The sequence below is a fragment of the Gymnoscopelus braueri genome (assembly GCF_963280865.1).
Source record: "Gymnoscopelus braueri genome assembly, chromosome: 9".
In the NCBI taxonomy this organism is placed as follows: Eukaryota; Metazoa; Chordata; class Actinopteri; order Myctophiformes; family Myctophidae; genus Gymnoscopelus; species Gymnoscopelus braueri.
Genome location: NC_137610.1, coordinates 40501057 through 40528599, shown reverse-complemented (window position 1 = coordinate 40528599; position 27543 = coordinate 40501057). Strand labels below are relative to the sequence as shown.

The following is a 27543-nucleotide window of genomic DNA, read 5'->3' as shown; positions in this document are numbered from 1 at the left end:
GTAAAAGTACAAAAGTATCGGCATCAAAATATACTTAAAGTACCAAAAGTAAAAGTACTCTTTGTGCAGAATGTCCCATTCAAAATGTTCAAAATGTTCAAAATGTTCAAAATGTATACAAATCTTTTGAAAATAGCAGATCTACAAGCCCATAATTGTGACGCATTGTGAGCTTGTAGATCTGCTATTTTCAAATGGCCGAAAAATATATAGGGTTGAAGTGGTTTGTGTGTTTTATGATAATAATCAAAATCTACAAAATAACTAGTAACTAAAGTTTTCATATAATTGTAGTGGAGTAAAAGTACAATATTTTCCTCTGAGATGTAGTGGGGTTGAAGTAAAAGTATTGAAAATTGTATATACTGAAGAAAGTAAACGTACCTCAAAATTGTACAGTACTTGAGTACATCTACTTAGTTACTTTAGTTTACACCACTGAATATACTGTATCTGTTACTATTTTAACCTCATGTTTTGTTATGATAACTACTTCTACTTTAACTTCCTCATTCCCTTGCCATAGTCTTCTAAACCTGTACCAAAGGTATTCATGTATACATCTTATTCCACTCATATCAGAAATACTTGGAATACCTGAACTGCTTTTATATGTATATTTTCACTCTACTTACACTATATCAGGAATATTTGAATATACTGTAAAACCCTTTTCCTTGTTCTGTTCTCTCTTCTATCTCTATTCTTGATTGATATCTTTATTGATAAAAAACAAACAAAAAACATATGTCACATGTAACATACATCTGATCCACCATAATCAAAAGGATAACGCAAAAAATCTGTGTGTGGGGGGATACATAAAATACTTGTTTACAATATACCATCTACAATATCGAGACAAAAGTCCCCAAAGAAAATACATATATCTTCAAAAAAATTAGATTTTCACTAAAACAACCATATCTCAGCAACCTCAATACCTTCTACAGTACCTACTCAGTTCGCTATTTAGAAACAGCTACTGTATAGTGCTGCTGAGCCAACTCTTTATGGAGGAATTAAATGATATATGAGCCAATAGATTTAATAGGTTCTCCTTCCCTTTCCTGAAAACTACAAATGATGGGAGCTTGTACTAATTTCTCCTTTTTTTCTTCTTTTGTTTTTACACCTGTGAACCCGTGATGTGACAATAAAGACAAAGTTGAAGTTGAAGTGACATCATCACGTGATGAAGTCTGCATCAACTCAGGTCATACAGTTCTGTAGCAGCAGCCGACACAGTTTGTTGTTTGTAAGATTCTGTGTTACAATCTGTATAATTCAACAGGTTATCCGCTGTAAATGACTATTCCTAAAACCATTTCAGAATCTTTATTGCAGAAATTGGCTATTATTTCCGTTGTAATATCTCTCAGTGGTGGTACCGTTGAAAATGCCGGTTCAAAAGCGTGACAGGGAGTATGGCAGTAACCGGTAATCTTGTGACGCATGTCACATGGAAACAAGTCCCCAGGACTGCTTTGTATTATCCTTTTAGCCTTAATGTCTGACCTGTACCTCATGCTGTTTACATTTCTGACTAATAAAGTATTCATTCAATCAATCAATCAATCAATCAATCAATCAATCAATAAATCAATCAATCAATCAATCAATCAATCAATCAATCAATCTCCATGTCGTAAACTCTAGGGGCGAGGTCTATTTGTCATTAACCCAGTGTCATTTTAGATTTTTGCATTGGCTATTAAAAAATCACACCCAGTGTGAAGTGAGCGGTGCTATTTATGAGTTATTAATTTCATCATGCATCTCGGTAGCCAATCACAGCACGTCCTGCGAAGTGACGTGCTTACATTTTTTACATTATTATTAATTTCATCATGCGTCTCGCTAGCCAATCACAGCGCGTCTGCGAAGTTTGAAGTTAATTTCATCATGTGTCTCGCTAGCTAATCACAGCACGTCCTGCAAAGCTTAGCCTATGGGCGTGTTTTCCACAGCATGGCGTCACAGCGAAAGACAAATTTTCACGATGGAAAGAAAAACTTTCACCACGGATGGGTCCTAAACCCTCTTATAGGAGCGGTTGCACCACTCAAAAATAGCAGATATACATGATGTACACCTGCTATTTGTTTTAAATCTCGAAAGTGTGAGAACTACTGATTTAGAAGTTCTTTGTAGAATCGGCCTCAGGTCTTAAAGGTTTCATGACGTTCAGTTTTACCACACATTAAAAGTCTTTGTCATGGTCCTTCAAACGTGTATAAAAGTTTAAAAAAAAAAATCCACTCCATTGATCCATGGCAGGTGTTTTTCTCTCACATTTCTAAAGCCTTTTCAACTGCAATGAAAAAAGAAATCTTTGCCTGCGGGTGTCGCTGGTGAGGGATTTTGCCTGTCAATCATCGCCTCTGCTCCGCCCCCCCAAAAGGAAAGGATAGGGGAGGGGAGGGGCGAGGAGGAGAGTGGGCGGGATTAATCGGCTGTGACCTCACTGCCGAAGGGCCAAGCTCAGATTACTTTTCAACCTAATTATTCAGAAAACCCCAGACCACAGAAAATCCACCGAATGTTCAAAGTTCAGATTTTTTGGGTGTAATTGAGGTCATAAAACCCCCCAAAAAACATAAAAAAATCACACCCAGTGTGAAGTGGGCGGTGTGGTCACAGTGGTCATCACAGTGATGGAAGTTCACTTAAAGAAAAGTAATATCGTGGACCAACCATTGTACACCCCTAACTTAAAAAAACCCATAAATGTGTTTTTTTTAAGTGCATAGTCCTATTTATAGGGCTATGCACATGTGTCATGTGTTCACTAGCCAATCACAGTCCTGAATTGGCCACCATGGTGGCCAATCACGGTGCAGGGTTAGGGGGGTACAATGGTGGCCAATCACAGCGCAGGGTTGGGGGGGTACAATAGGTGGGGGGGGTACAATGGTGGCCAATCACAATGCAGCGAATGTCGATGTCCAAACCTCACATATAGGGGCGGTTTCACCGCCCAAAAATAAAAAAAGTGAAAATGAATGTCATAGAACCTTTAAAGGGTTAAAACAAAATTATACTTTGGGTTGTGGAGTTGGCAGTTCGGTAGCCTGGCTCCAGCCCCTGAATCTCTAGCCTCGCATTCAGGGTCTGGTGACGCTGTAGAAAGGCGGGGTTTTCTCGGATTGAAAATCTAACCGGCACAAACCGGATCGGGATAATCCAGTATGAACCAAAAAAGAGTACCACTTTTTTTCCACGCCCCCATCTCAGAAGACGGCTGCACTGAGAGGGCTTTCAGAGTGAATAATGGAGTGAAAAACTAAATGAAAATTCAGGCTGAGTGTCAGGCTGGCAGTTCGGGGTTACATCAGTGCAAAAATAACTACACATCTAACCCTCTTACTAAAGTAAAGTGCCATTTTCATTTAGACACACCAGGGTTCAGGCTTGCGGTGCATGATGACACATCTTGTCCTCGTATCTGATTCTGTAAACATCTCTCTGCCTGCATTCCGTTAACGTGTGGCGGCTTTATCGAGGGGATGGTTAACCCATTCAATCTGGGAACGGATCTGTGTCACTTTAGATTTCTTTGGCTGTTCGAAAATAGCAGATCTACAAGCTCATAGCGCGGCACCGGGGTGCCGTGGTACGAGCTTGTAGATCTGCTATTTTTGGAAAAATCGTGAACATTAAATTTGTGAAAATCTTTGAATAATATATTTTTTAAAGCGAACATTTGTAAAATATTTTGTTCCAGGGACCTCCAGAAGCAAAGATTTGAGTTAAAAAAAAAATCAAATGTATGTATAAAAAATATATGTATTCAAAGATTTGCACAAATGTTCAAGATTTTTCTAAAAATTGCAGATCCACAAGCTCATAGCGTGGCACTCTGTGCCACGCTATGAGCTTGTAGATCTGCTATTTTTGAATAGCCCAAAAGTATAAAATAATGGTTATAGCCCAAAACTAAAATGACACAGATGCGTTCCCGGATTGAATGGGCTAAGGGGCGTTTTGAAGGACATCCTTTACACACTGTAGTGTAGGTGCTGTAGGGTGATTGAATACAGTACCTGCATTCATAGTGCCTCCACAGGTCGGCGCAGACGAAGGGAGGGGAGCAGTGGTGGTCTCCGCAGGCTTCTGAAGAGCAGCCGAGGGAAACACCCTGAGAGCTGACCACCTGAAGCTCCTCCGAGGACCGCTGCTTGTCCAGGGGAACGGAGCGACCGTTCAGCCTCAGATCACGCAGACAGCCTGAGGATGGATGTGGAGGAGGGCGAGAGAGAGAGGGAGAGTGGAGAGAGAGAGAGTGAGAAAGAACAGAAAAGAACAAGAGAAACAGTGGTAAAAGATGAGTGAACGTTTGATGGGGAGAGACAGTAAAAAGACACCAGTCCACAGGCGAGAACTTTTATATCGTCGGGTTGTAAACCTCATATGTCTATCTATCTATCTATGATAGGCATCTATAGTATCTAGTAGGTCCAAAACTGTTACATTGACAGGATTCAAATTCAAAAAGAGCAAAAGTAGCAGATCTACAAGCTCTAAACGCGTCGCTTTTTCGTGCAGCGTTTCGAGCTTGCGGATCTGCTACTCTTGAGTGACGCTGTATGTATGTATGATCAAGTAGGACATTAATGTACTGTATGAGAAAACACCAAAAGTTTGAATGTGGAGATAAGAGGTTTCTTCCCCACAGCAACGATACACACACATTTACTCAATAGCAGTGCATGGTTTACAAAGAAACGCAAACGCACACTCACACACACACACACACACACACACACACACACACACACACACACACACACACACACACACACACACACACACACACACACACACACACACACACACACACAACAAACAAACAAACACTCAGATACACAAACAGCCCAAGGCTAAGCTGTCAGCACAGAGTTCTTTTCTCTGCTGGTTGGCTTGTTAGCCACAGTGTTCGGAGACGATGAGGTGTAACATGCAATTTATACACTGACCATAACATATCCTTTACACACCAATCATAGAGTATCATTTCTACACTGATTATAATGTATCATTAATACACTGATCATAACATAATTTATACTCTGATCATAATCATTCATACACTGATCATAACATATAACTCAGTGGCTGCGTTTACATGGACAGGAATATTCCACTTATATTCGGAATGACGGAATGACTGAATGACCATTTAGAAACAATTCAGAAAAATGGGGAACATTATTTTAAAACATTCTTTTCAGATGGGGGTCCCTGGCCAAATACAGGAAAAAGTTTGAGAACTATACTGATCTACAGTATTCGCTGATCAGATCAGAGTGTCGCACTAACCCCCTCACCCCCCCTCCCCCGCAGTCCGCCGGAGACTCAGCATTTGCCAAAATATCTCGGGGCCAAGTTGTGAACCATGGAGATGAGTGGGCGAGGGGAGCCGCTGAATCATTTATCAGTCCATGAATTATGACAGGGGTGCATGTGTCAAGCTGCGAAGGTCACGGTGATACCCACCCACCAACCCACCCTCCTACCCACCCATCCATCCACATTCACTCAGTCATCATTCACACCTTCATTCATTTCTTCCATCCACTTGGCTGAGCATCAGCGTTATTTGTACACTCTGGGGAGTTAAACACTTAAAGGAGAGCTTATCCCATTTAAAGCCTTATCGTCATTATAATTGGCCTTCACTAATTCTCCCTATAAGATGGCACCATTTCTGTCTACTCACTCTGGGTCTTATTGGCTATGGGCAGTTCATAAACCTGCCTACCAACAATGACATCATCGATGGGGATTCCAAGCTAATAGAAACTATAGCCTTTCTCTTCCTGGAAAGTTAGCGTGCTGAAATAGAAGCCAGTGTATTTGCATCAACAAAAAGAAATAAAACAAAAGGTTTTAAATCTTTCTGAACTGTCCCCAGCTCACCTCTGAGATGCAGAGTGAGTAGACAGAAATGGAAATCTTATAATGAGTACTAGTGAGGACCAATTACAGTATAAGAAGATAAGGTTGAAAATGGGTGAAGTGGTCCTTTAAGCCCTATACACTTCCTCATACAACAAATAGTGAAAATAGCTGATCTACAAGCTCACAACATGTCGCAATGCAACATATTGTGATCTTGTGGATCTGTTTTTTTTTTATCTTTGAGATTTAAAAAAAATACATATTTGGAAATGTTTGCCTATAATGTCATGCTCAAAAATAGGGATGCAGGGTTGAAAATGGTGAATGTTATTATTTTACCCAGGAAGCTGCGGTTGAGTCCGGAGGGGAAGGAGTTGCCGAGCATCACGACCAGCGGGTCGACGATGATCTCCTGACTCCGCCCCGGGGAGGCGGTGACCTCCCGCCTCCCGCCCCCGCCGTCCAATCGCAGCGTGAACTCTCTGCCGAAGCGGTCCAGCTCCACCTCATGCCAGTCTCCGTTGTCCAGGCGATGGCGGGGCAACGTGAGGTTGTAGTCCCCGTCTCCCAGGTTGTAGAAGACCGCCAGCACACCTCGGAACACCTGGGGACGTATAAGACACGTAAGCAGGTCTGCAAACGCGAAACTAGAAAAATATGCTCCTCGGGCAGGTAGCTTATTGTGGGACAGCAATGTTTCACGGCAACCGGACGCTGCGTTCATGATTCGAGTGATTTTGTCCAAACCTCAAGAAACAAATACAAATAATCAGATCAATAAAGACAGATCTGTCTTGATCACGTGACTGTAGAGATAATGTGTACCGATTGGCGTGATGTTTGGACAAAATCTGTAGAAGTAATATAAGAACTAGTGTGAACTATTACAGGAGCCCGATGTTTTTTAAAGAGATCACATTTCATCTGGATTATTTTTTACATGGTACAGTATACACTCTCAATACCATTGTCTAATTGTGGGAGGTAATGGTATGAGAAAAAATATGGTAATAATTTTTCTTGCCACCAACAGGAACATATCGTTGCTGTCTGGCAGAAACCTTGTATCCCTCCATATTTCAATGCTTGTTTACTCGCCTACTCTGGAACCACTCGGATCTAAAGGTAAATCAATGTTTAGAATAGCCAATATTTGTGTACATATATCAACCTTCTCCTTGCCCCCACCAAGCTCCGCACCATGGGCGACCTTGCATTCTGCTCCACGCCTGTGGAATGCCCTCTCGACCATTTGAGAGCCCCACAATCTACCGATGCTTTTACTCTATGCCTTAATTGTCTCCGCCAGGCCGAAAGGCATGACGAGAGAGTATGTTTTCGCCCCTGTCCGTCCGTCCGTCCGTCCGTCCTGTCTGTGTGTTAGCAGCTAATCTCTGGCACCGTTGGCCCGGTCGCTCCGAAACTGTGCACACACACTCCCTGGATGCCAATTCAGAACCTCTGCCCCAATTTTTTCACATGGGCCTGTTATAGCGCCACCAGGAGGCCGATTTGTACAAAACCCTTTTTTTTTACATTACTCCTACAGATTTTATCCAAACGTCATGCAAATCGGTACACAGTATCTCTATAGTCATGTGATCAACACAAATCTGTCCGATTTCCCATATTCCATCCTCATTGCCTATGGTTGGCTTCCAAAGTTTGCAGGATTGGTCCGTTTTGAACAAAAAGCCTCAAACTATGCACGCAGCTTGCGATTTCCGTGAATATTCACACGCACATTCCCACTAGGCCGAGGAAGAAATGCCACCCTTTTCACATTGGCCTGTTATAGCGCCACCAGCAGGTCTAATTTAGCAAAACACATTTTTGGAACAAAATGCCTCAAATCATGAATGCAGTGTCTGATTGCCGTGAAAGACCTAAGAATAAAATGGCACCAGGAGGCCACAATAACGTACCTGACCTGGCGGAGACCTGTGCTCCGAGGAGCACTTTTTCTAGTTCTTTTTTTAATCTACTTTTTACCCCAAGAAGGGTCTTATGTTGTTGCCGAATGTTTTTTTGTTTTTGTCTTTGTCTTTTTTTCATGCCATTGTTTTTAAACCCTGTAGCACTTTGTATTATTATTAATTTATTACATATTCCCTCCCAATAATCTTTTTTTAAATTTTGGACAACCACAGAAAATGTGGGTATGATCTTCTACTTGTACAGTCCCTCCAGCACAGTTCTGATTTACTCCTATAAAATGTGGGCACTATGAAAGATGTTAAAGTATCTTCCTGCTAATTTCTTTCCATAATGGACTATTAATGCCCTCCTTCACACACTTCCTCCCACTCCTCATCTTCTATAATAACATTCATCTCCAACTCCCACTTCTCTTTTACATCTAAGGTGTAATCCTGGTGTGAGAGACTGCAAACAGCAGTATAATACATCATGTGTGTCACAATTTTTACACCTCTCTTTTCTTTCGTCATCCTAATCAAAAACTGTTCCAAGGGGGTAGTCGGTTGTTTCAAAATATTCCATTCCTTAGAATTGGGAGATTATCACGCGCGCACGCACGCACGCACACACACACACACACACACACACACACACACACACACACACACACACACACACACACACACACACACACACACACACACACACACACACACACACACACACACACACACACACACACACACACACACACACACACACACGTGTGTCCAAGTGTGAGCTTTAAATCACTGCCTGTTGTTGAAGACATGCTTCCTATATCAACAGAAGAGTCTATTGTGTGTACTACTGCTGTTCATCATGGTGATACTAATAATACAGTGATATAGATGTCCACAGCAGCAAAAAATATTTTTGAAGCAGAGAACGTTAATTTTAACAGTAACTACTGCATAACTAATTATCTTAATGCCCAACATTTCTGAGGAGTTTCCATTAGCGCTGCTACAAAAAATTAATTACTCGATTAAAGAGTACAAGCCTGATGCAATAGTTGCATGTCAGTGTCGCACGCTGAAAATAGCAGATCTACAAGCTCAAAACGCAACATGTTGTGAGCTTATTAGACCGGTTCCTTTTGCACAGCTGTAATTTCCGATCTGCCAAAATCCACTCTGGGCTTTGCTTTGATCTGAATAAGAATTCAACAAAAAGTAGGCCGGGGTCCCCTGCTGAGACGCGATCCCGCAGGTGACTGACATCGGTATTTAGTATGAACAAAAAACTGTGGAATTTGGGTATTTACAGAAGAACGTAGGCGTCAAAGCTCAGCGGAAGCTTGAAGTGCGGCGTTAAAACATTAATTCATGCAGCTTTCGGATTTGCAGCCGGGATGTTTAGCAAAGCTGCCAGACATTACTACAGTAGTACATGGCAGCAGTAGTGAGGCACCCGGAAGGCAGGTTATAAAAGGAACAACAATTATCTTCAGCGGGTTTAAGGATGAGCGAACACAATGGGAGGGGCTCCTATAACGGCAGCTTGTACATGTCGACGCCTTAATTGGAAAGTGGGGCAGCTAGGATAATTCAATACACAGTGGAACACACTCAGTCCACCCTGCATTAACTACTAACCCCCCCCCCATCAGCGGGGGGGGGGGCATCTGGGAGTCACACACCTCCCGGCTCCCGCTAGTGCACGCAAACACACATACACGTGCGCGCACGCGCATAAACACACGCAAGCATGCGAGAATGCATGTACACGCATGCATTCTCGCATTCAGTCAGTCTACTACAAGCTCACAACAAGTCCCATCATGATGCGTTGTGAGCTTGTAGATCTGCTATTTTTGCATTTTTTTCCTCCCACATTTTTGTAAAAATGTCACCTATAATGACATGTCCAGGCCGGTTCAAAGTGGTCAAAGTCTGACTGTGGGTTTTATAAATATTAGGTCAATGCCCTTCTATGGGCATGATTCCCATTAGGAAACAATGCCCGTTGGGAACGATGCCCGTTGGGAACGCCGTTGAGAACGATGCCCGTTGGGAACGATGCCCGTTGGGAACGCATACCCCTCCGGTTATGCAATACCCATTGTACCCATTGTCAGACACACACACACACGCATGCACACATTTACATAGTGTAAATATCATTAGGTTAATGAAAATTCATCATTTTCTCGTGACCCCCCCCCCCCCAACTGGGAGTTCAGCAAATCAAATCAGATTGAAATCAAATTATGATTTTAGAGATAAACCGCAGTTAAGATAATTAACGTTTGAAACGAAGCGCTCCAATTGCAGTGGCATCCGTATAAAAAAAACAAAAACACGTCTCGTTAGATAAAACGTCTCTTTCATGCAGACACCTTCCTCCGTCAAGGAGCTGTAATTCTTTTTTACCGAATCCCTGCGAACCTTTTGTGTGAGTGGATGTGTGCTTATTTATTCAGAAAGCACTCTAGCCCATTTCTACACTTTAAGGAAAGCACGGCTCTGAGACAGCCCTTTAAATTAAGGGCTTGTTGTCTTGCAGACGCACCAGGGCTGCTGCTACTGCTGCTGCTGCGCTCAAGTGTTTCTGAGAGCTCCGAGACAGGCTGCCTGCCTGAGAACGTTTCAGCGGCGCGGCGAGGGTGGGAGACAGACATCAGACGACTTTGTTTTTTCCACCGATTCATTCAGCTCTGGAGACGAGGCTTTCACAGAGACGCTTCACAGCCCCGTACTGTATGTTACAAGACAGGCTGCTAAAGCCCGTTTCCCTTTTCCTTGCTACAGCGCAGACTGTCAGCGATGGAAGAAGTACACTCACATGTTTTACTTAAGTAAAATTATCAATACTGCAATCTATTCTAGATTATACTCTGTTACGTAGATTTCTCGTGTTCAAAAATGTACTTGAGTAAAAGTAAAGAAGTATCAAAATCATTCAAAATATGCTTCATTGCGCAAGTTCAAAATGCATGCAAAATCTTTTGAAAATAGCCGATCTACAAGCTCACAACGCATCGCGATGCGACGCGTTGTGAGCTTGCAGGTCTGCTATTTCTGAAAAGGTTTCACTTTTCAACATGGAAACGATTATGACGATTATGCAAAAATAATTGTGATCATCTTAAATAATTGCGATTAGGCGAGTATTCAGATCGATAGAGTATGTTTCTGCACTATTTGTTTCATTCTTTTATGAATTTCTGCAGTCTTTATAGGAGAAACAAAATTAGTATTTTTTTTCTAACGCTGCTTGCAGATGGAAAACAAATGACAAATAAAGCAATCTTAAATCTTAAATCTTGAATCTTGAATCTTGTAATAATTGTGACAGGCCCAGTTCAAAGATGATGTTGGCTGGACGGTTGGCAGTTGGCCGGTTCACTGCAAAAATGTGCTTGCTGAGCCATTTAGCAAACATGGCATTCAGCCTGTCAGTCTGAAAGATGAAAGATGTCATAACCATTCAGGAATGTGTCTGGAGGTGATGTATTCCATAGGAAAGTTGTGTTGATTGGGTGCCAACAACATTGGCGAAAGAAGTACTCTTTTTTTTTTTTTTTACTTAAAGGAGTAGTTCACCCAAAGACTTCTACTCCTTTAAAGGGCCACTTCAACCATTTCCAACCCATCTCCGCACAATTTGTCCTCTCTTATGTTCAATGGCACCATTTCTGGCAGGTTTGGTCATTGCTAATCTCTCAAGACTCTGATTATGCTAACAGCAGATTCTGTCAGCACCACTGCTTTAAACATGTGGTGTTGTTGTTTGTAGGAATAAACACAGAAGCACCCGGCAGGAAGTGGACTAAGAAAGGGGAGGGGCCAAACGAGTTCCTGTTACTACACAAAAAAGGGAAATATTTGTTTTTTTACCGAATGGGTTCCCAGATTGGGTAATTTCAAACAAGATTTCAAACGTTTCATTTTATTTTTTATTAATGCAAGAACAATTATCTTCTATTTCAGCATGCTAACTTTCCTGAAAAGGCTGTTGTTTCTATAAGCTTGGAAACCCCATTGATGATGTCATTGATAGGCAGGTTTCTGAACTGTCCACAGCCCACTAATGAGATGCATTGTGAGTAGACGGAATGGTGTCATCTTATAATGAGAATTAGCAGGACCAATTATACGAAGATACGGTTAAAAGTAGGTGAAGTGTTCCTTTAAGTAAAAGTAGCAATACCACAATGTAGAAATACTTGAGAAAAAAAAGTATTGGCATCAAAAGTACCAAAAGTAAAAGTACTTATTATTCAAAATGGTCTATTTCACAATCCTATTATCGGATTGTAATTAGTATTTTGTTTAATATTGCAGCTGCTATAATGGGTTTCCTTTACTTGATGTTTTGTGTAAAGCACATTGAATTGCCTTGTTGTTGAAATGTGCTATACAAATAAACTTGCCTTGCCTTGCTAAAGGTGGGGCTGATTTTATTTATTTTATGTGCAATTATAGGTACTTTCCTATAATAATACATAATCATTTATCACTTAATGTATGTTTTGTATTAATAATCTAAATCTGTAAAATAGATACAGTAACTAAAGCGGTCAAATAATTGTAGTGGAGTAAAAAGTTCAATTGCCTTTGAGATGTGGTGGAGTAGTATGAAAAAAATCCAAATAGTAAGTTTGAGTTTTCAGATGATGTCGGCCTCCTTTCTCATAAACAACAACATGCACAGTCCAAGCTAACACGACTCTCTGAAGAGGCAGCGAAGACCGTCCAAAAGATTCATGTGAAGAAGGCAGAAGCTATGAGAATAAACAACAAACAGGAACTCCCGATGCAAATACAGGGAGAGAACATCAAAGAAACGTACCGCTTTACATATCTGGGAAGCATACTTAGCAAAGATGGTGGATCCATCATCCGCAGGATAAACAAGGACACACTTTTAACACGCTGCGACCCATCAGGAACTCAAAGGCACTGTCTCTCCCAAACAAGACCAGAATGTTTAACATCAATGTCAAGGCACTGGTAGTGCTCCTATATAGATCAGAGACATGGAGAGTGACTAACATCACCACCAACAAACTCCAGACCTTTGTTAAAAGATGGCTAACACACAACCTGGACATCAGGGGGCCGATCAAATCTCAAACGCCAGCCTGTTGGAGAGAACCAACTGAAAGCCCCATCAGCCAGGATTTTTAAGTGGGGGTGGATACACCCTCTGCAAACCAGCTGACAAAAAGGCAAGCATTGGAATTGGAAGAAAAGTGGAGAGGTCAAAACAGACCTGGAGAAGATCAGTTGAGAGTGAGGCAATGACAACCGGACTAACGTAGGCCCAGCTGAAGAAAACTGCCCAGAAACAGACTCCGATGGCGGGGTGGACCCTTTACTCCACCTCGGAGCCTACAGGAATAAGTCAAGTCACAGTATTTGTGTAAATGTGCGTAGTTACCTTCCATCACTGGTAAACAAGCTTCAGCAACTTCAGCCCATATTATACTATGTCGTACGACAAATATCTGCAATTTTCATTATAATGGTTAAGCTACAGTGTCAAAGCATGGAGCTTGTGTGAACTTCCTTCTTGAAATGTGCCCTTTAAATGGCTTGACACGCAGCAGGGGATATGACCTTCGAAACATTGTAATCACAATAATAAAAACAACAACAATAAACAACAACAACAACAACACCACAATTACTTTACAATTTACAATTCAGGTATTTACTGTAGCAGACACTTTTAATCCAGAGTGACTTACAGTAAGCAAGGACAACACAAGGTAATACATCAAGTGCATAGAAATAGTGCAATAGTGTGGGATAAAAATTTAGATAAAAAAAAAAAAGCATAGCAATAGTAATCTATAGGATCATAGGTAAACCAAGAACCTATCATCAGTCTAACATAGTAGAATCTCCCAAAAAATCTATGATCTGTACATTGAAACTATACACACTATAGGATGCCAGGTCTACAATGACCTGGCATCTGTCTACACAACATGCTATCTAAATTACATTTTATTCTTTGCATAGCCTGCAAGGTCGTCGAGGCTAGGGCAAGTGCTACGGCAAGAGCGTGTACTTTCTCCCGAGATGGAATTGTTCTTGCAACATTAGGCAGAGTCAGTGAAACAACCTTAAACAGAGTGAGCCTGAAGGCTTTCCTACTGTCAGCTTCTCGACAGTAGAAATCCCCAGACTTACAGAAACCGTTCTCCTGCTGTACCTGTCAGAGAGCGTATATACAGTATAGATGTCACTTGTCACGTCCTAAAGTCTTATATTAGTCAGTCCATCAACTCACCGTGACTTCAAAACAGTACTGGGGGGGGGGTAGCCTACTACTCAATATGTTCAGGCTGTCAAACTAAACGCGATGCTGCGTTCACACCGGCAGCGACACGGCACCATGGAGATACAAATTGATGCCTGACACTTCACTACAAATGCAAAAAGAAAAAAATAGAAGCTGGCTTCAACTTTTTTCAGCACTCAAATGTTATTTCCACTCCCCTTCTCTCTCCTGCTTGCAATGGGGGGGGAAAAGAAATCCTTGCCATCAGCCTGTTCCCTGTTCTTTTTAACAAAAACAAAAGGTGACTCAGAGGTGACTCAGCGAGGTGACTCAGCGACAGCGTAGCTGGTAGTTTTGTAGCATTTGTCGCTGCTGCTCGTGTGAACGTGCGTGTGTGTGTGTGTGTGTGTGTGTGTGTGTGTGTGTGTGTGTGTGTGTGTGTGTGTGTGTGTGTGTGTGTGTGTGTGCATGTGCATGCGTGTGTGTGTGTGTACTGGACTGGACTGGTATTACTATACTTGTGAGGGCTAAATGTATACAAGTATAGTAGAATAGTAGAATTAGTATTGTAGAATTTGAGAAATAGACAATAATTTTCCTGGTCCTCACAAGAGAAATGGTTGTTTTATGGTTATGAAATAATTGTAGAGAATTAGGAGAAGATTCAGGTCGGGATAAGGCTTAGGATTAGAAATTTAGAAGTTAGATTTAGAGTTTCGTGTTCTGCCTGATTTATACAGTACTTAGTTACACGCCGGTGTCACGTGCCAAAAATGTTTGGCTTTAGGGTTATTATGGTTAAAATGCGGGGGAGTAAATGTTTTTTATGACATTCATAAAATTGCTGTTCTAAAATGCTGATGTACTCATAAGTAGAGTAATACAAACGTGTGTGCGTATGTGCGTGCGTGCATGTATGTACATTATGCCATTAGTTCTCAAAGTGGGGTCCTTGGGGAGGTTCCAGGGGTCGGGTCCCCAGCAAAATGTGTTAATACGGCATCACAATCATTTAACACCTGTTTGGCTATTCAAAAATAGCAGATCTACAAGCTCATAGCGTGTCACTTCGTGTAGCTTGTAGATCTGCTAGTTTTTTTAAATCTTGAAAATGTGTAAATATATATTTTTAACATTTTTAACTCAAATATTTTCTTCTGGAGGTCCCTGGCACAAAATATTTTTTGAGATGGGGGTCCATGGCCAGATACATATCAATTTGGGGGTCCTTGGCATGAAAAAGTTTGAGAAAGTTATGCGATATGTGAGTGACAGGTCATAACTCACTTCTACACGTAGGTATTCGCTCTGCCGCTGTGACAGGAGGCTGAGGATGACACCGGAGGCGGCGCGCGTCCGAACTCCCACCTGGACGCGAAGCTGTCGCGCCGGCAGCGACCACAGCAGCTGCAACTGAATGTAGCTTCGTCCGTCGAAGGAAAACTCTGGGGCCGCTTGTCCATCAAAACACACACACACACACACACACACACACACACACACACACACACACACACACACACACACACACACACACACACACACACACACACACACACACACACACACACAGCAAATTTAATTAATGACAGTGTTCGCATGGGAAAACATGCAGAGATTGCGGCATCGTGCTCGCTGTTCTGTAAAGGCAATTTATAAAAGGCAGGGTTATCCTCCTAGAAAAGGTGTAAGGACTGGAAACACAGGGGGTGAGGCAGTACAGAATTGCCTACATCTCCCACTTGGATTGGAAGCTTTGTGAGGTCCACAATAATAATGAAATCTAATAAGTAACTTTGTGAGTTTGAATTAGTTTTCACCATAAAAGACTCCTTCCCTGAAGAAGACCTTTCCAGGTCGAAACGTTGGTTTTCATTTTAATAAATCCTGCATCTTGGCTACACTATACTATACTATATACTGAAGACTCCCTAGACATTTAAAAAGATGTACCATAGCGTCCCCCATTCTGCGGGTGAACCTTCGGCAAACATAGCAGATCTCACAATGCAACGCGTTTTGAGCTTGTAGATCAGCTTGTAGATCAGCTGTTTTTGGTGTAGAGGGAAATACGAGCCCTGGGGAAACCCAGTCAACAAAGTATAAAGGGTAACAGGTTTAAGTGGTTAAAAAAAGCTACTGTAATATACTTAAAGGTAGGGTAAGAGATTTACTTTGGTTAAAATAAGTGTTATATAGCTCTATATTCTAATAGTAGTCATTGCCATAGAGTGTTTGTTCAGTAAAAGGAGTCTCCCATGTCTCTCCAGCTCTTTATTAACACAACAAATAGCCAAAATAGCCAATCTACAAGCTAACAACGCATCATATTGACAAATATTGGGGCCCAGGGATCCTCAGGGTTCCTTGAGGGGTTTCAGGTGGACCCTTACAGGTCTGTAACTCTGAGAGTGTACAAATGGAACTAAATGAACCGTCACGGGTCCATTTGGTTCCATTTGTACACTCTCAGAGTCATGTGGGTCCTTGAGAACCACTGTGTTAAACTATTTGAAGATGTTCTTTTATTTCAGATTTTTTTTAAAAAATGTGCCCAAAATAGGCACATCGGTCCCACCTTGGTCACAGCGCGGCCCGTGGTATCCATGCTCGCACCGGCAGCCAATGGAGCCGCGCTCCGCGAAACAGCGCCCTCTGTCGCCACAGGAAGGAAGCTGCTCCCCGTCGGCACAGTGGGCGTCGTCAAAGAGAGAGCACCCGTGGGCGCTGTTGAAGGCCTCCGCGGGGGATCCGAGGTCGTAGAGCTGGAACGCATGGATGGAGTCATGAAAGGTTGAGTATAGGAGAGAGAGGGCGAGAGTCTTTTAATCACGCCAGATGAAAGTGAAAGTGAATTAATTGCCAAGAAATCAACCAAAGTGCCTTCAGTTCAGACAGAGAGAGAGAGAAACACTGGGAGAGATTGCATAATTACTTTTTGCAATCAACTTGTTTAACCTTTGAATAATTATATGAGCTTGCATTGATCAGTTCATTGTTATCGTCTTATTGTGTTTGCTCAACAATGTTCCTTTTATTTGACAGTACTGTACTGAAGAACAAAGGTTAACTTAAAATAATAAATAACAATTTGATGCTTCTTCAACCCAATATTTAATCCATAATCCATAACTTTAACTTTTACTCCTCTAGTGAGAAATGTATATCCTGGGCTTTCTGTATTGGCTCAGCAATAGACATTTCGGCGCTGTGCGGGAGACCTGGGTAGATCATGACAGTTTACGGATTGCAGCTTTAACACAAAACGCAATGGCCCAGCAGGCGCAGTTGAGTGAGACAGAGAACAGAATGAGGTGCAGACAGGACTTAAAAGAAATAGCTGGAAGTTCTCTTGCATCAGTCTTACTGTAGCTCCAGAGAGAGAGAGAGAGAGAGAGAGAGAGAGAGAGAGAGAGAGAGAGAGAGAGAGAGGAGGTGGAATAAGTACTCAGGGTTTGGACTAAAGTAAAAGTTTTTCATTTGTCATTTTAGGGGCAAGCCCACTTTTTTAAGGCCAAATGCCAGGGCAGGAAGGTCATCAAATAAAACAAGATTTTAGTCCATTGAAAGAATTAATAGAATTTAAGGGTTAAGGATGATTTTAAATGTAATATGTAGATAGGCAATGAAATAAATAAATTATGGTATTTACAATCTGATCCATGCTCAGCCCTGCACCAATCAAAGTCACTGGATTGGTTTAAAGATGGGGACTCAGGGGAGTTAAGAATTCAGAATCTCAACAAAAGACACCGGTGTCTACATGACAAGAAAGAGACACTGGTGCCTACATATCGACAAGAAAGAAACAGAAAGTGGTACAGTCGGCTGGGGCATTAAGGCCACTGTGGCCTCAGGGCATGCCATTATTTTGAGGGGTACAAGGCCAAACTGAGGGGCAACGACGGCCATGGCCTTCGTGGCCTCCCTGAAATTCCTGCCCTGGTAGCAACACTGTAAAAAAGTGTTTGTTACAAGTAAAAGTTCTGCAATCATGATTTTACTTAAGGCAAAGTACAAAAGTATTATTCGCATGAAAATATACTTAAATTAGCAAAAGAGTAAAAGTGCTCATTATGCAGAATGCTCATTTCAGAATCATACAGTTCATGTTGTTGGATTTAAATTATTTATCATTAACCATGTTATACTTTGCCTATTTGAAATAGCATTTTAAAAGCTGACAACACGTTGCAATTGATTTAATACTTTTATTAATCATGAATAATCAAAATCTGCAAAGTAAATAGTAACTAAAGCTGTCAAATGAACGTAGTGGAGTAAAAAGACAGACAGACAGAGAGAGAGAGAGAGAGAGAGAGAGAGAGAGAGAGCGCATATAAAGCAGTGAGTGAGAGACATCAGCATTCAGCAGATCTTCCAGCGGCCTACGGCCTTGAGTGTGCATTTACATTCCTATTGAAGAGCAGTGCTCCTGCAGCGCAGTGCAGACTCTTCTATCCAAACAGGTCAGCGGTGAGAGAAGCTCTCACACACAACACAACACAACGCTCTGCTCCTGCACCATCTGAGCCCACAATGGGGCTCACGAACAAGTGTTACCCTGGCAACCTCTATGCAGCGCTGGGCAAAGTATTCGATCCGTTGAACAAGTACCAAGTTAAGATAGAAGTATAGATAGGCTACTCCTGGTCAAGTACTGTATTACTCAGCTGCTGCAAGCTGAGAAAATTGCTCAGTCTATAATTTGTGCGTCAGGTACTGTACAGTACTGGAGTGCTTGCTTTTCAAAAGAACATGAACACTTAAAGTGCAAGGACACTTTGGTAGAGGTTTGGCTTGCGTACTACTTACTTTGTCATGATGTAACTAGTCCTATTAATGTAACGCTCCGTTGCGCAATTGATTGCCGTAACACTTGCCCTAGCCTTGACGACCTTGCAGGCTTATGAAAAAGGCTAACATGTTATTTAGATAGCATGTTATGTAGACAGATGCCAGGTTCATTTGTAGACCTAGTATCCTATAGTGTGTATAGTTTCAATGTACAGATTATTGATTTTTTTAAAATATTATACTGTTTAGACTGATAATAGGTTCTTGGTTTACCTATGATCCTAGATTACTATTGGTATGCATTTGATGTATTACCTTGTGTTTTCCTTGCTTACTGTAAATGGCTCTGGATTAAGAGTGTCTGCTAAATGCCTAAATTGTAAAATGTAAAATAATAATCCAAAAATAGCGTCTCATTGACTTCCATGGTATGATAAAACAGCTTTCAAAGTCACTATTTTAGCACAGAAACAAAGACAAAGCTGATTTTGACAATACATACAAAACCCAGTACGAAGAGTGTTTTAAAGAAAAAAAATGTTGATTTTACTATTTGAAGATCTGACAGTCTTCCTTCCTTCTTCCAGAGAAAATAAAACACTCTTTGTACTGGGTTCTGTGATGTTATATATTGTCAAAATCAGCTTTGTTTGCGTTTGTATATGTGCTAAAAGTGTTAAGAGTTGTTTCATCGTCGTACAATGGAAGTCAATGAGATGCTATTTTTGGATTGTTTTCTAATCAATTGAGTGATACAGTACTATGTCACCAATTGGACTATAGTTACATCATGACAAGGTAAGTACACAACCCAAACCTCTACCAAAGTGTCTTTTGCACTTTAAGCATTCAAAAGTACAAATTACAAAGTGTGTTTTCTTTTTAAAAATCAATGTAGTCAAAGGTACAATATTTGTCTTTGAAATGTAGTGGAGTGATAGTCACGAGCTTCCAAAAAACAAATACTCCAGTGAAGTACAGCTGCTCAAAAAATGCACCATTAAGACTGGGGAAAGCATCTTGTGTCATTTTTAGATTTCTTTGGCTATTCAAAAAATAGCAGATATACAAGGTCATAAGTGCTGCGCTATGAGCTTGTACTGTAGATCTGCTATTTTTTTTATACATTGTGGAAAATTTGTGCGAATCTTTGAATATATATATATTTTAAAGCGATTTTTTTCCTCCGAGCTGTGCTTCTGGGGGTCCCTGGAACAACATATTTTGAGATGGGGGTCCGCGGTCAAATACATATCATTTTGGGGGTCCTTGACATGGAAAAGTTGGAGCACCACTGATATAGCAACATACTGTTAGGATTGATACGTATTTGGCCACGGATCCCCCAGGGACCCCCACAAGCAAAGATTTGAGTTACAAATGTTCGCTTTAAAAAAATACGTATATTCAAAGATTTGCACACATTTTCACGATTCAAAAATAGCACATCTACAAGCTCATAGAGTAGCTTGAGCTTGCATATCTTCTATTTTTGAATAGCCCAAAGAAATAAAAAAAATTACACAGATGCGTTCCCAGATTGAATGGATTAAGTACCCCAGCTAATGCATTCTCTCCGGTCTCCGTACCTTGCTGTCCAGGACCAGGTTGCGTATGCATCCGCTGAAGTGCTTGTGCTGCAGCTGTGGATACTGGTAGGATATGTTCTGCTTGACCCCTCCCAGCTGCAACACGTCACTTCCATTGAGGTACCTGCAAGACAGGACACACTCTCAACATCTGCAGCAACGCTGAACTCGGTACATCGGTGCATCCAGTGGTGGAAAAAGTACTAAAAATGTTTTATTAAGTAAAAGTATCAATACTGCAATGTAGAAATACTCTGTCACAAGTAAAAGTCCGGAATTCAAAATTGACTTGAGTAAAAGTACAAGAGTACTGGTATCAAAATGTACTTAAGTACCAAAAGCTCACAATGCGTCACAACGCAGAACGGTTATTTTCAAACAGACGAAATGTATATAGGGCTGAAGTGGGTAATGTATATTTTGTAATAATAATCAATATCTACAAAGTAACTAGTAACTGAAGTTTTCAAATAATTGTAGTGGAGTAAAAGTACAATATTTGCCTCTGAGATGTAGTGGAGTAGAAGTAAAAGTACAAAGAATTGGAAATACTCCAGTAAAGTAAAAAATACTAATACAAATTGTACTTAAGTACAGTACTTAAGTAAATGTACTTAGTTACTTTACACCACTGCGTGCAGTGGTTCTCAAAGTGGGGTCCTGGGAGAGGCTGGGACCCTGGAACAGTTTCCAGGGGGTCCCCAGCAAAAGTAGTTAACAGCATCACAATCATTTTAACCACTTTATCCATTTATATGTTGGCTAATAAAAAAATTGCAGATCTACAAGCTCACAGCGCGTCACTTAGTGCCACACTGCGAGCTTGTTCATCTGCAATTTTTTTACATTTCTGAACATTTTGAATTAATTTAGACATAAATCTTCTAATCTGGGGGGTCCCTGGCACAAAACCTTTTCAGAGGGTGGTCCGTGGCCAAATACATATCAATTTGGGGGTCCTTGACTTGAAAAAGTTAGAGAACCACTGCTGTAGATCACTGTTTCTCAAATGTGGGTAGGTGGAGGTAGGTGGAGGTAGGTGGAGGTGGTACGTGAGATAAAGTGGAAAATTGAATAATTTATTTTACCGTTATGTTTAATAAAACATTGACAAACTTTGTGTGAACCTACTGATGATGTGTAAAGCTGACTAGCACAACTTACTGTTACTGAATAGAAAGCGGTAGGCGTACTTATTTGCCATTGTGCTGTTTTGTTCTGAACATATTGACATGAAAGAAAAAACTCCCGCACACTGTCTTCAAATGCAATTAAAAAGATGTAATGGGAATAACAACGTTTCGGTCTGGATTTTAAGGAACATATTGACATAAAAATTGGACTTTTGATGTCAATATTTTCCAAGCAATGTGTTTGTAGTTTGCATTCTGAAATCAGGGAAAGGGGTTCTGAAGGCCCAAAAAATGTTTGACAAATTAAACTGCTGCAGTAGATTCCCATGTAGCCTGTAGCCTGAGGCTCTCCCTGAGCACTGTGCTTCTCAACGTCGGTTCTGGGAACCACTAGGGGTCCAAATGGAACCTTACGGGTCTGAAAACTCAGACAGTGTAGAAATGGAACCACATGGACCCTTACAGGTCTATTTGGTTCCATTTGTACACTCTCAAGAGTTATGTCAACACTGATCCTTTTACAGTGTTGATTAGGGTCCCAAGAATAACAAATGTGTAGCAAATGGGTGTCCGTGGCCTAATGCATATCAAACTGGGGGTCCTTGAAATGAAAAAAAGGTTCAGAAGTTACTAACGCTGTGAAACCACCAAAAAAAGGCGTCGCCTCACGCTTTTTAGTGTGGGCGGAGGTTTGTGCGCGACTGTTCTCTCCAAACCTGGTCACAGCGGGACGTCTGGTCAATGATTTTCAATGAGAATGCGTCCATGAGCGGCCGGCCATTCATTAACATGGGAGCGGAAAAAAGTGGTGTGGATTGTGGATTTGAAGCGTAAAGGGTGAGGGTGTGAGAAGGCAGTCATCAGCTGGGTGAATGTGAAACTGAATTGCTACCTTTAACAAGACAGATTAGCATGTCTACCATGCTTGTTTTTGTTTTTGTGTGTGTGTTGTTTGCATGAAAACAATGTTTATAGTATTGCCCATACTTGTCCTTTTTGGGGGTGACCCCCCTGATTTCACAAGAAGAGCGGTCCTCTGTCATGGCCCACGCGTCCACGCCTTCTGTCTCCATTACGATGGCACTGAAGCATCGATCGAGTGTGAAGCGCACTTCCTGTAAATCACAGAAGACAGGGGATGGAAAAGCCTTGTCGCCAGAAAAAAAAATAGTGAAAATAGCCGATCGACAGGCGTTGAGAGCTTGTAGCTCTGCTATTTTCAAAACTTTCGTTCGACACTCTTGTATGACGAAGTAGCTAGGGCATTAATTTACGAAGAAAAAAAAAACGTACACGGTTTCTGGCCAACAGCAACTTTGTGTTTCAGCAAACCATAAGATACGTTAAATCGTTTCTGAACCAAAAATGTTGCATAGTCCAGATGTTGTCTCAATTCTCGATTTCCTAGTCAAGTACTATGTGCAATTTCAACTAGGCCTGCAATTATCATTTATGTTCTTAGCTATTATTCTCTCGAGTACTTTTTCAGATTAATCGAATAATCAATCATTTGTTGTACTGATGAATTGAGTACAATGGACAACAATGGAAGCCCCTGAGGCTTTTTGTATTATGCTTTTAGCATTACGTTTGACTGTAATTCCTGCACTGTTATTAATCGTGTTAATAAAGTATTCAATCAATCAATCAATGTTTTGTTTTTATATATTAACAAATCACCATAAAAAATGCAAAATTGAGTTTTTATTCATATTATAATAATAATAATAATGTAGATTATAAAGGGCCTTTCACACTGAATGTATTTAGCAGCAGCGTAGTCACACAAAATAGGGTATTGAAAACATACTACTATACCATCTGTTTCTGAAAATTATAACTCTGTAGCTCAATACTTCTATTAAGAAACATTAATAGGTCTGTTGAACTATTGAGGGGGAACATATAAAAACCTATACGTCAGCGTATGTTCGTTACACACAGTACGCATCATAAGCTTTCAAATGAGGTGTTTATCTAGCCTTAGAATGCCTGATATTCCATAGATTGTGAATTCTAATTCTAATTATAGGGCTGATACACTAGTGTATTGTACCTACAACCTGTCATGCCTGCTGGGGTGTTTTAAACATAGTGTTTTCCTCCTGAGGTCTCGATATAAATGCAAATTTTGTGCTAAATAATTCAGGTTAATTCAGACTGTCTTTTAATACATCAATGATTCAGACATAAAATATTTTTTCCCCTTTCATTATGTTTAATTTATTTAGATTGCACATAACAAATCATACATGTTGGTTAAAAATAATCAAGGATAAAACACAAGAAATTCCAACTCAATTCGATGATAGTTTCCCCATGGATGTGATAAAAGAGCTGGATGCGGTAAAGAAATAAATGTCCAGTCTTCCCGGAGGTACTCCAGTTTTGCTTCCATGTGTAACGCCTGGGATTAGAACCTGCCAAACATCTTAACCATTAGCTTGAAGGGGAATTCCCCCTCTTGGCCGGGGGAGATATTAGGCTTTTGGTCGTCAGGCAGAGGTTCTGAGCCACTCTGCTACACGTGCCTGGCTGGATTCCTCGTTTCTATTGGCTGTCAGCCAACAGATCGCATTTATTCACGTTTGTCATAGCATTGGTGTTTTTGTTCTTTTACTGCATTTTCACTTTTTCTGTGATTAACAGAGGTCTGTTTTGCACTTGATCTATTTGTTTTATTTCCATTTCCTTCTTTTTATTTGCAAAAAAAGACATACGTATATTGTTAAGATACTATATCTGCTTCTGGGGGTACTTCGGGGAAGGGCAGTGGTATTGTTTTCCTGAATCCTTTGCAGCAAACTGGGATTTATCTGTAATTCTTGTAGTGGCAAAATAACGTGTTCTTGAACTTTGACCGCGACTCGTGTTGAGCGCACCAGGGAGCTCTCTGCAGTGGCCGTGATGCTTTGCCCGACGGAGCCACAAACTGACCTTGTTGAATCAGAATCAGTTTTCAGTTTTCAGAATCAGTTTTTTTTTGCGCGGTGCAAGCCATTGGAAATAATGACTTCCAGAGTGCAGCAGTGCCATTGTTGCATTTCAGTGTGAAAGACCCTAAACTCACTGGTTCTCGAAATCCAAATGGACCCTTGTGCTTCTCTGAAAGTGTATAAAGTGTATAGAATGGAACCAAATGGACCCTTATAGGTCCATTTGTACACACTCACAGTTAAATTAACAGAGGGTGTTACAGTGTAGATTGGGGGTTCCAGTGATTAAAAGAACGGTATCAAAAGGAGGATCTGTGGCCTAATAATGCATTGCATATCACACTGGGGGTCCTTGAAATTCAAATGGTTGAGAATCACTGGCTGCGGTTACATGGACAGGTATATTCCACTTATATTCGGAATGACTGCTCATTCAGAATAAAAATGCTCATGTAAACACCTCGATCTGAATGAATTTTCATTTCGGGTTTGGAGGGGTGGTACAGTATATACCGTTTGAATCGGGATCTATTCACCATATAAACACTTTATTCCAAATGCTCCTCTCTGTTTTGATTACATGAATTCTTTTGGCACATGTCCGCACTTAGTAGTGCTGTCAAAATCAAATCAAAATTAAATCTCGAAAAAAAAAAAAATTATATAAAATATTGTATGCAGTAAAACTTTAAAATCAAAGACTGCATAAGTCTATTTATGTCTCTGTATGCGTCGGCCACGGTTGGTGCTGAGAAGCACTCGCTCCTGCGGGATAAAATTAATGATTCATATTCTATAGCATCATTTAATAAGCTTATATACTGTAATGGTTAAGCCCAGGCTTGTCCCGGAGAGCGGACGCTCCGAGGATCTGAGCCTGTGATGAAGGAACAATCTTTACCTGTCCTTGTGAGAACCACTTTGCGCATGTCAAAAGTTAAATTCCGAATGAATGCTTTGGGTCATGTGAACGAGAAATACTTTTATTCAGGTTCCATGTAAACAGTTGGGAATCTCTGTTCGGAATGAGTTCATTTTGAATGAATAAATATTGTCCATGTAACCGCAGCCCCAATGCCTTATCTGATCCCCATCCTATCAGTATCCACCCTTAAATTAACAGCACTGGTCAGCGCGGCCATCACACCGCTTGGCGCGGACACGTGTTAGTTCACACTGCAAATAAGCTCTCGAGATCTTTTGTGTGTGTGTATGCGTGCGGATGTGTGTGCGTGTGTTTGTGTGTGTGTTAATCTCACAAACCGCTCGACCGATCAGCGACACATTTCTCCACCTCCACTAATAATTTTTCACACCGTTTTACACCGTTTGAAATATTAAGCTTTAAATTCATAATGGAAGTCAATGGGGCTGACCACTTAAGTGGTCAGATGGGTGGGCCTCGTGCATTTTCAGAGCATGTCTATTTTAATGATCAATCACTCGATTGGGTTCTGGCTTGGATCAATGAAGTCCACGGCCCACGGGATGAGAACCACTGTCATAGATGACTTATGTCACAGGCTGGTCACATGAAGTCCCACATCCACGCCGTTCCCATGTGGATCCTGAGATCCACGTGATTCTAGTTATTTTCTGTCGAGTGGGTTGTTTGATGACAGCGATTAGAGAGTATAAACTATAGATGGCGCTGATGAGACGTGTGAGGGCGATGAGGAAAGTGACATCCTGTGTGTGTGTGTGTGTGTGTGTGTGTGTGTGTGTGTGTGTGTGTGCGTGCGCGCGAGCGTACAGTATGAGTGATGTGCCGTTACGTGACATCTATTATTTATTTCTTTGTGTGGGAAAGATCAACACATCAATCCCCACGTGACAAAAATTGGTAATTTCATGTAACTATCATTTATCCGTTGTCATCCTTTATCCTTTTCATGGTACAATGTCCCATGAAAATATTAAGCGGATCTACAAGCTCACAAAGTGTTGTGCTGCCATGCATTGTGAGCTTGTAGATCGGATATGTTCGGTGCGCAACCCCCAAGCGCAACAAAGTATAGCTCAGGCTTAAAAAAGGCCCACTCTGTCTTTCACCAATTTCAGTTTCCATGAAAATGTCAACTTTTTATAACGCATTCATCAGTTATTCCTCCCCGGAGGCGGGCCATTTGTCAAGCAGCGTGAAGCGGTTTTTGAGTATCGGAACAATAGAAATGTCAGATTCCAGCATGCAGAGGTTTTGACGCAACGCTTCGGAGCAATAAAGAGACAAAGGCACACGGCGAGAGGGTGGTTGTCTTACTCTGCTGTTGCTCTTCACATCGAGGCGGTGCCAGCGTCTGTCAGACACCCTCGCGCTGCCTGGCAGCTGCAGGACCAACGTTCCGGAACCGTGGTTCATTTTCAGACTGGGTGTTCCTCCAATCAGCTCTGGGGAAAGGAGCGGTCATTAACACAGTGAGCTCTGGGCAGAGCGCGGGTCGTTAAAAAGTTGGACAGGCAATCACAAGGAAAAAAAATCTTTTGATACATATACAGCTAGAAGGCCACATAACTTGTACTGTGCAGTTTATGAATATTTTTTTTTCTAACTCTGCTATTCCCCCCCAAAAAAATCTCAATTTTGCCAACATAATGTAGGTTTTAATGACAAAAAAAAAAGCTAAAATAACCCATTTTGGGCGGGAACCCCTATTTGTAACCTTACCTTTCAGGACGGGAAACCCCTTTTGGGGTTCTTGTTTCTATGTACAGCATATAGCAACATACATTAGTTGTAATTTTATGTTCATACATTCTACAAATCTGATCATAAATTACCCCCCTGCTTTTGCACATCCCTCATTGCTGCTCAGGTTTTCTTGTGTGTGCTCCTGCCTCTACTTGTAAACCTTTTTAATCATTTTATCTTGCTTTATCGTCTTTTCTTGTCAGTTTTATTGTATAACAATCCAGCATTATCTCTAGCATTATCTCGTGTCCAGTATGTTGTATTCTTGTACACATAGTTAGCATACTGCAGTTTTGTGG

At 41.1% G+C, this 27543-nt stretch overlaps 1 protein-coding gene across 1 annotated transcript in view; it reads right to left on the bottom strand.

Moving 5' to 3' along the window:
- The window catches only part of LOC308091664 (neural-cadherin-like), a gene marked incomplete at its 5' end in the record, with an annotated part of 233509 nt that overhangs the window by 12311 nt on the left and 193655 nt on the right, over positions 1-27543 (bottom strand). Inside the window, 7 exons of the mRNA XM_080437326.1 lie at positions 4047-4230; positions 6244-6508; positions 15388-15554; positions 16679-16865; positions 20487-20610; positions 22607-22734; positions 26816-26943. Of these exons, the coding sequence (XP_080293452.1) occupies positions 4047-4230; positions 6244-6508; positions 15388-15554; positions 16679-16865; positions 20487-20610; positions 22607-22734; positions 26816-26943 (1183 nt within the window). The remainder of the gene's footprint in view (positions 1-4046; positions 4231-6243; positions 6509-15387; positions 15555-16678; positions 16866-20486; positions 20611-22606; positions 22735-26815; positions 26944-27543) is intronic.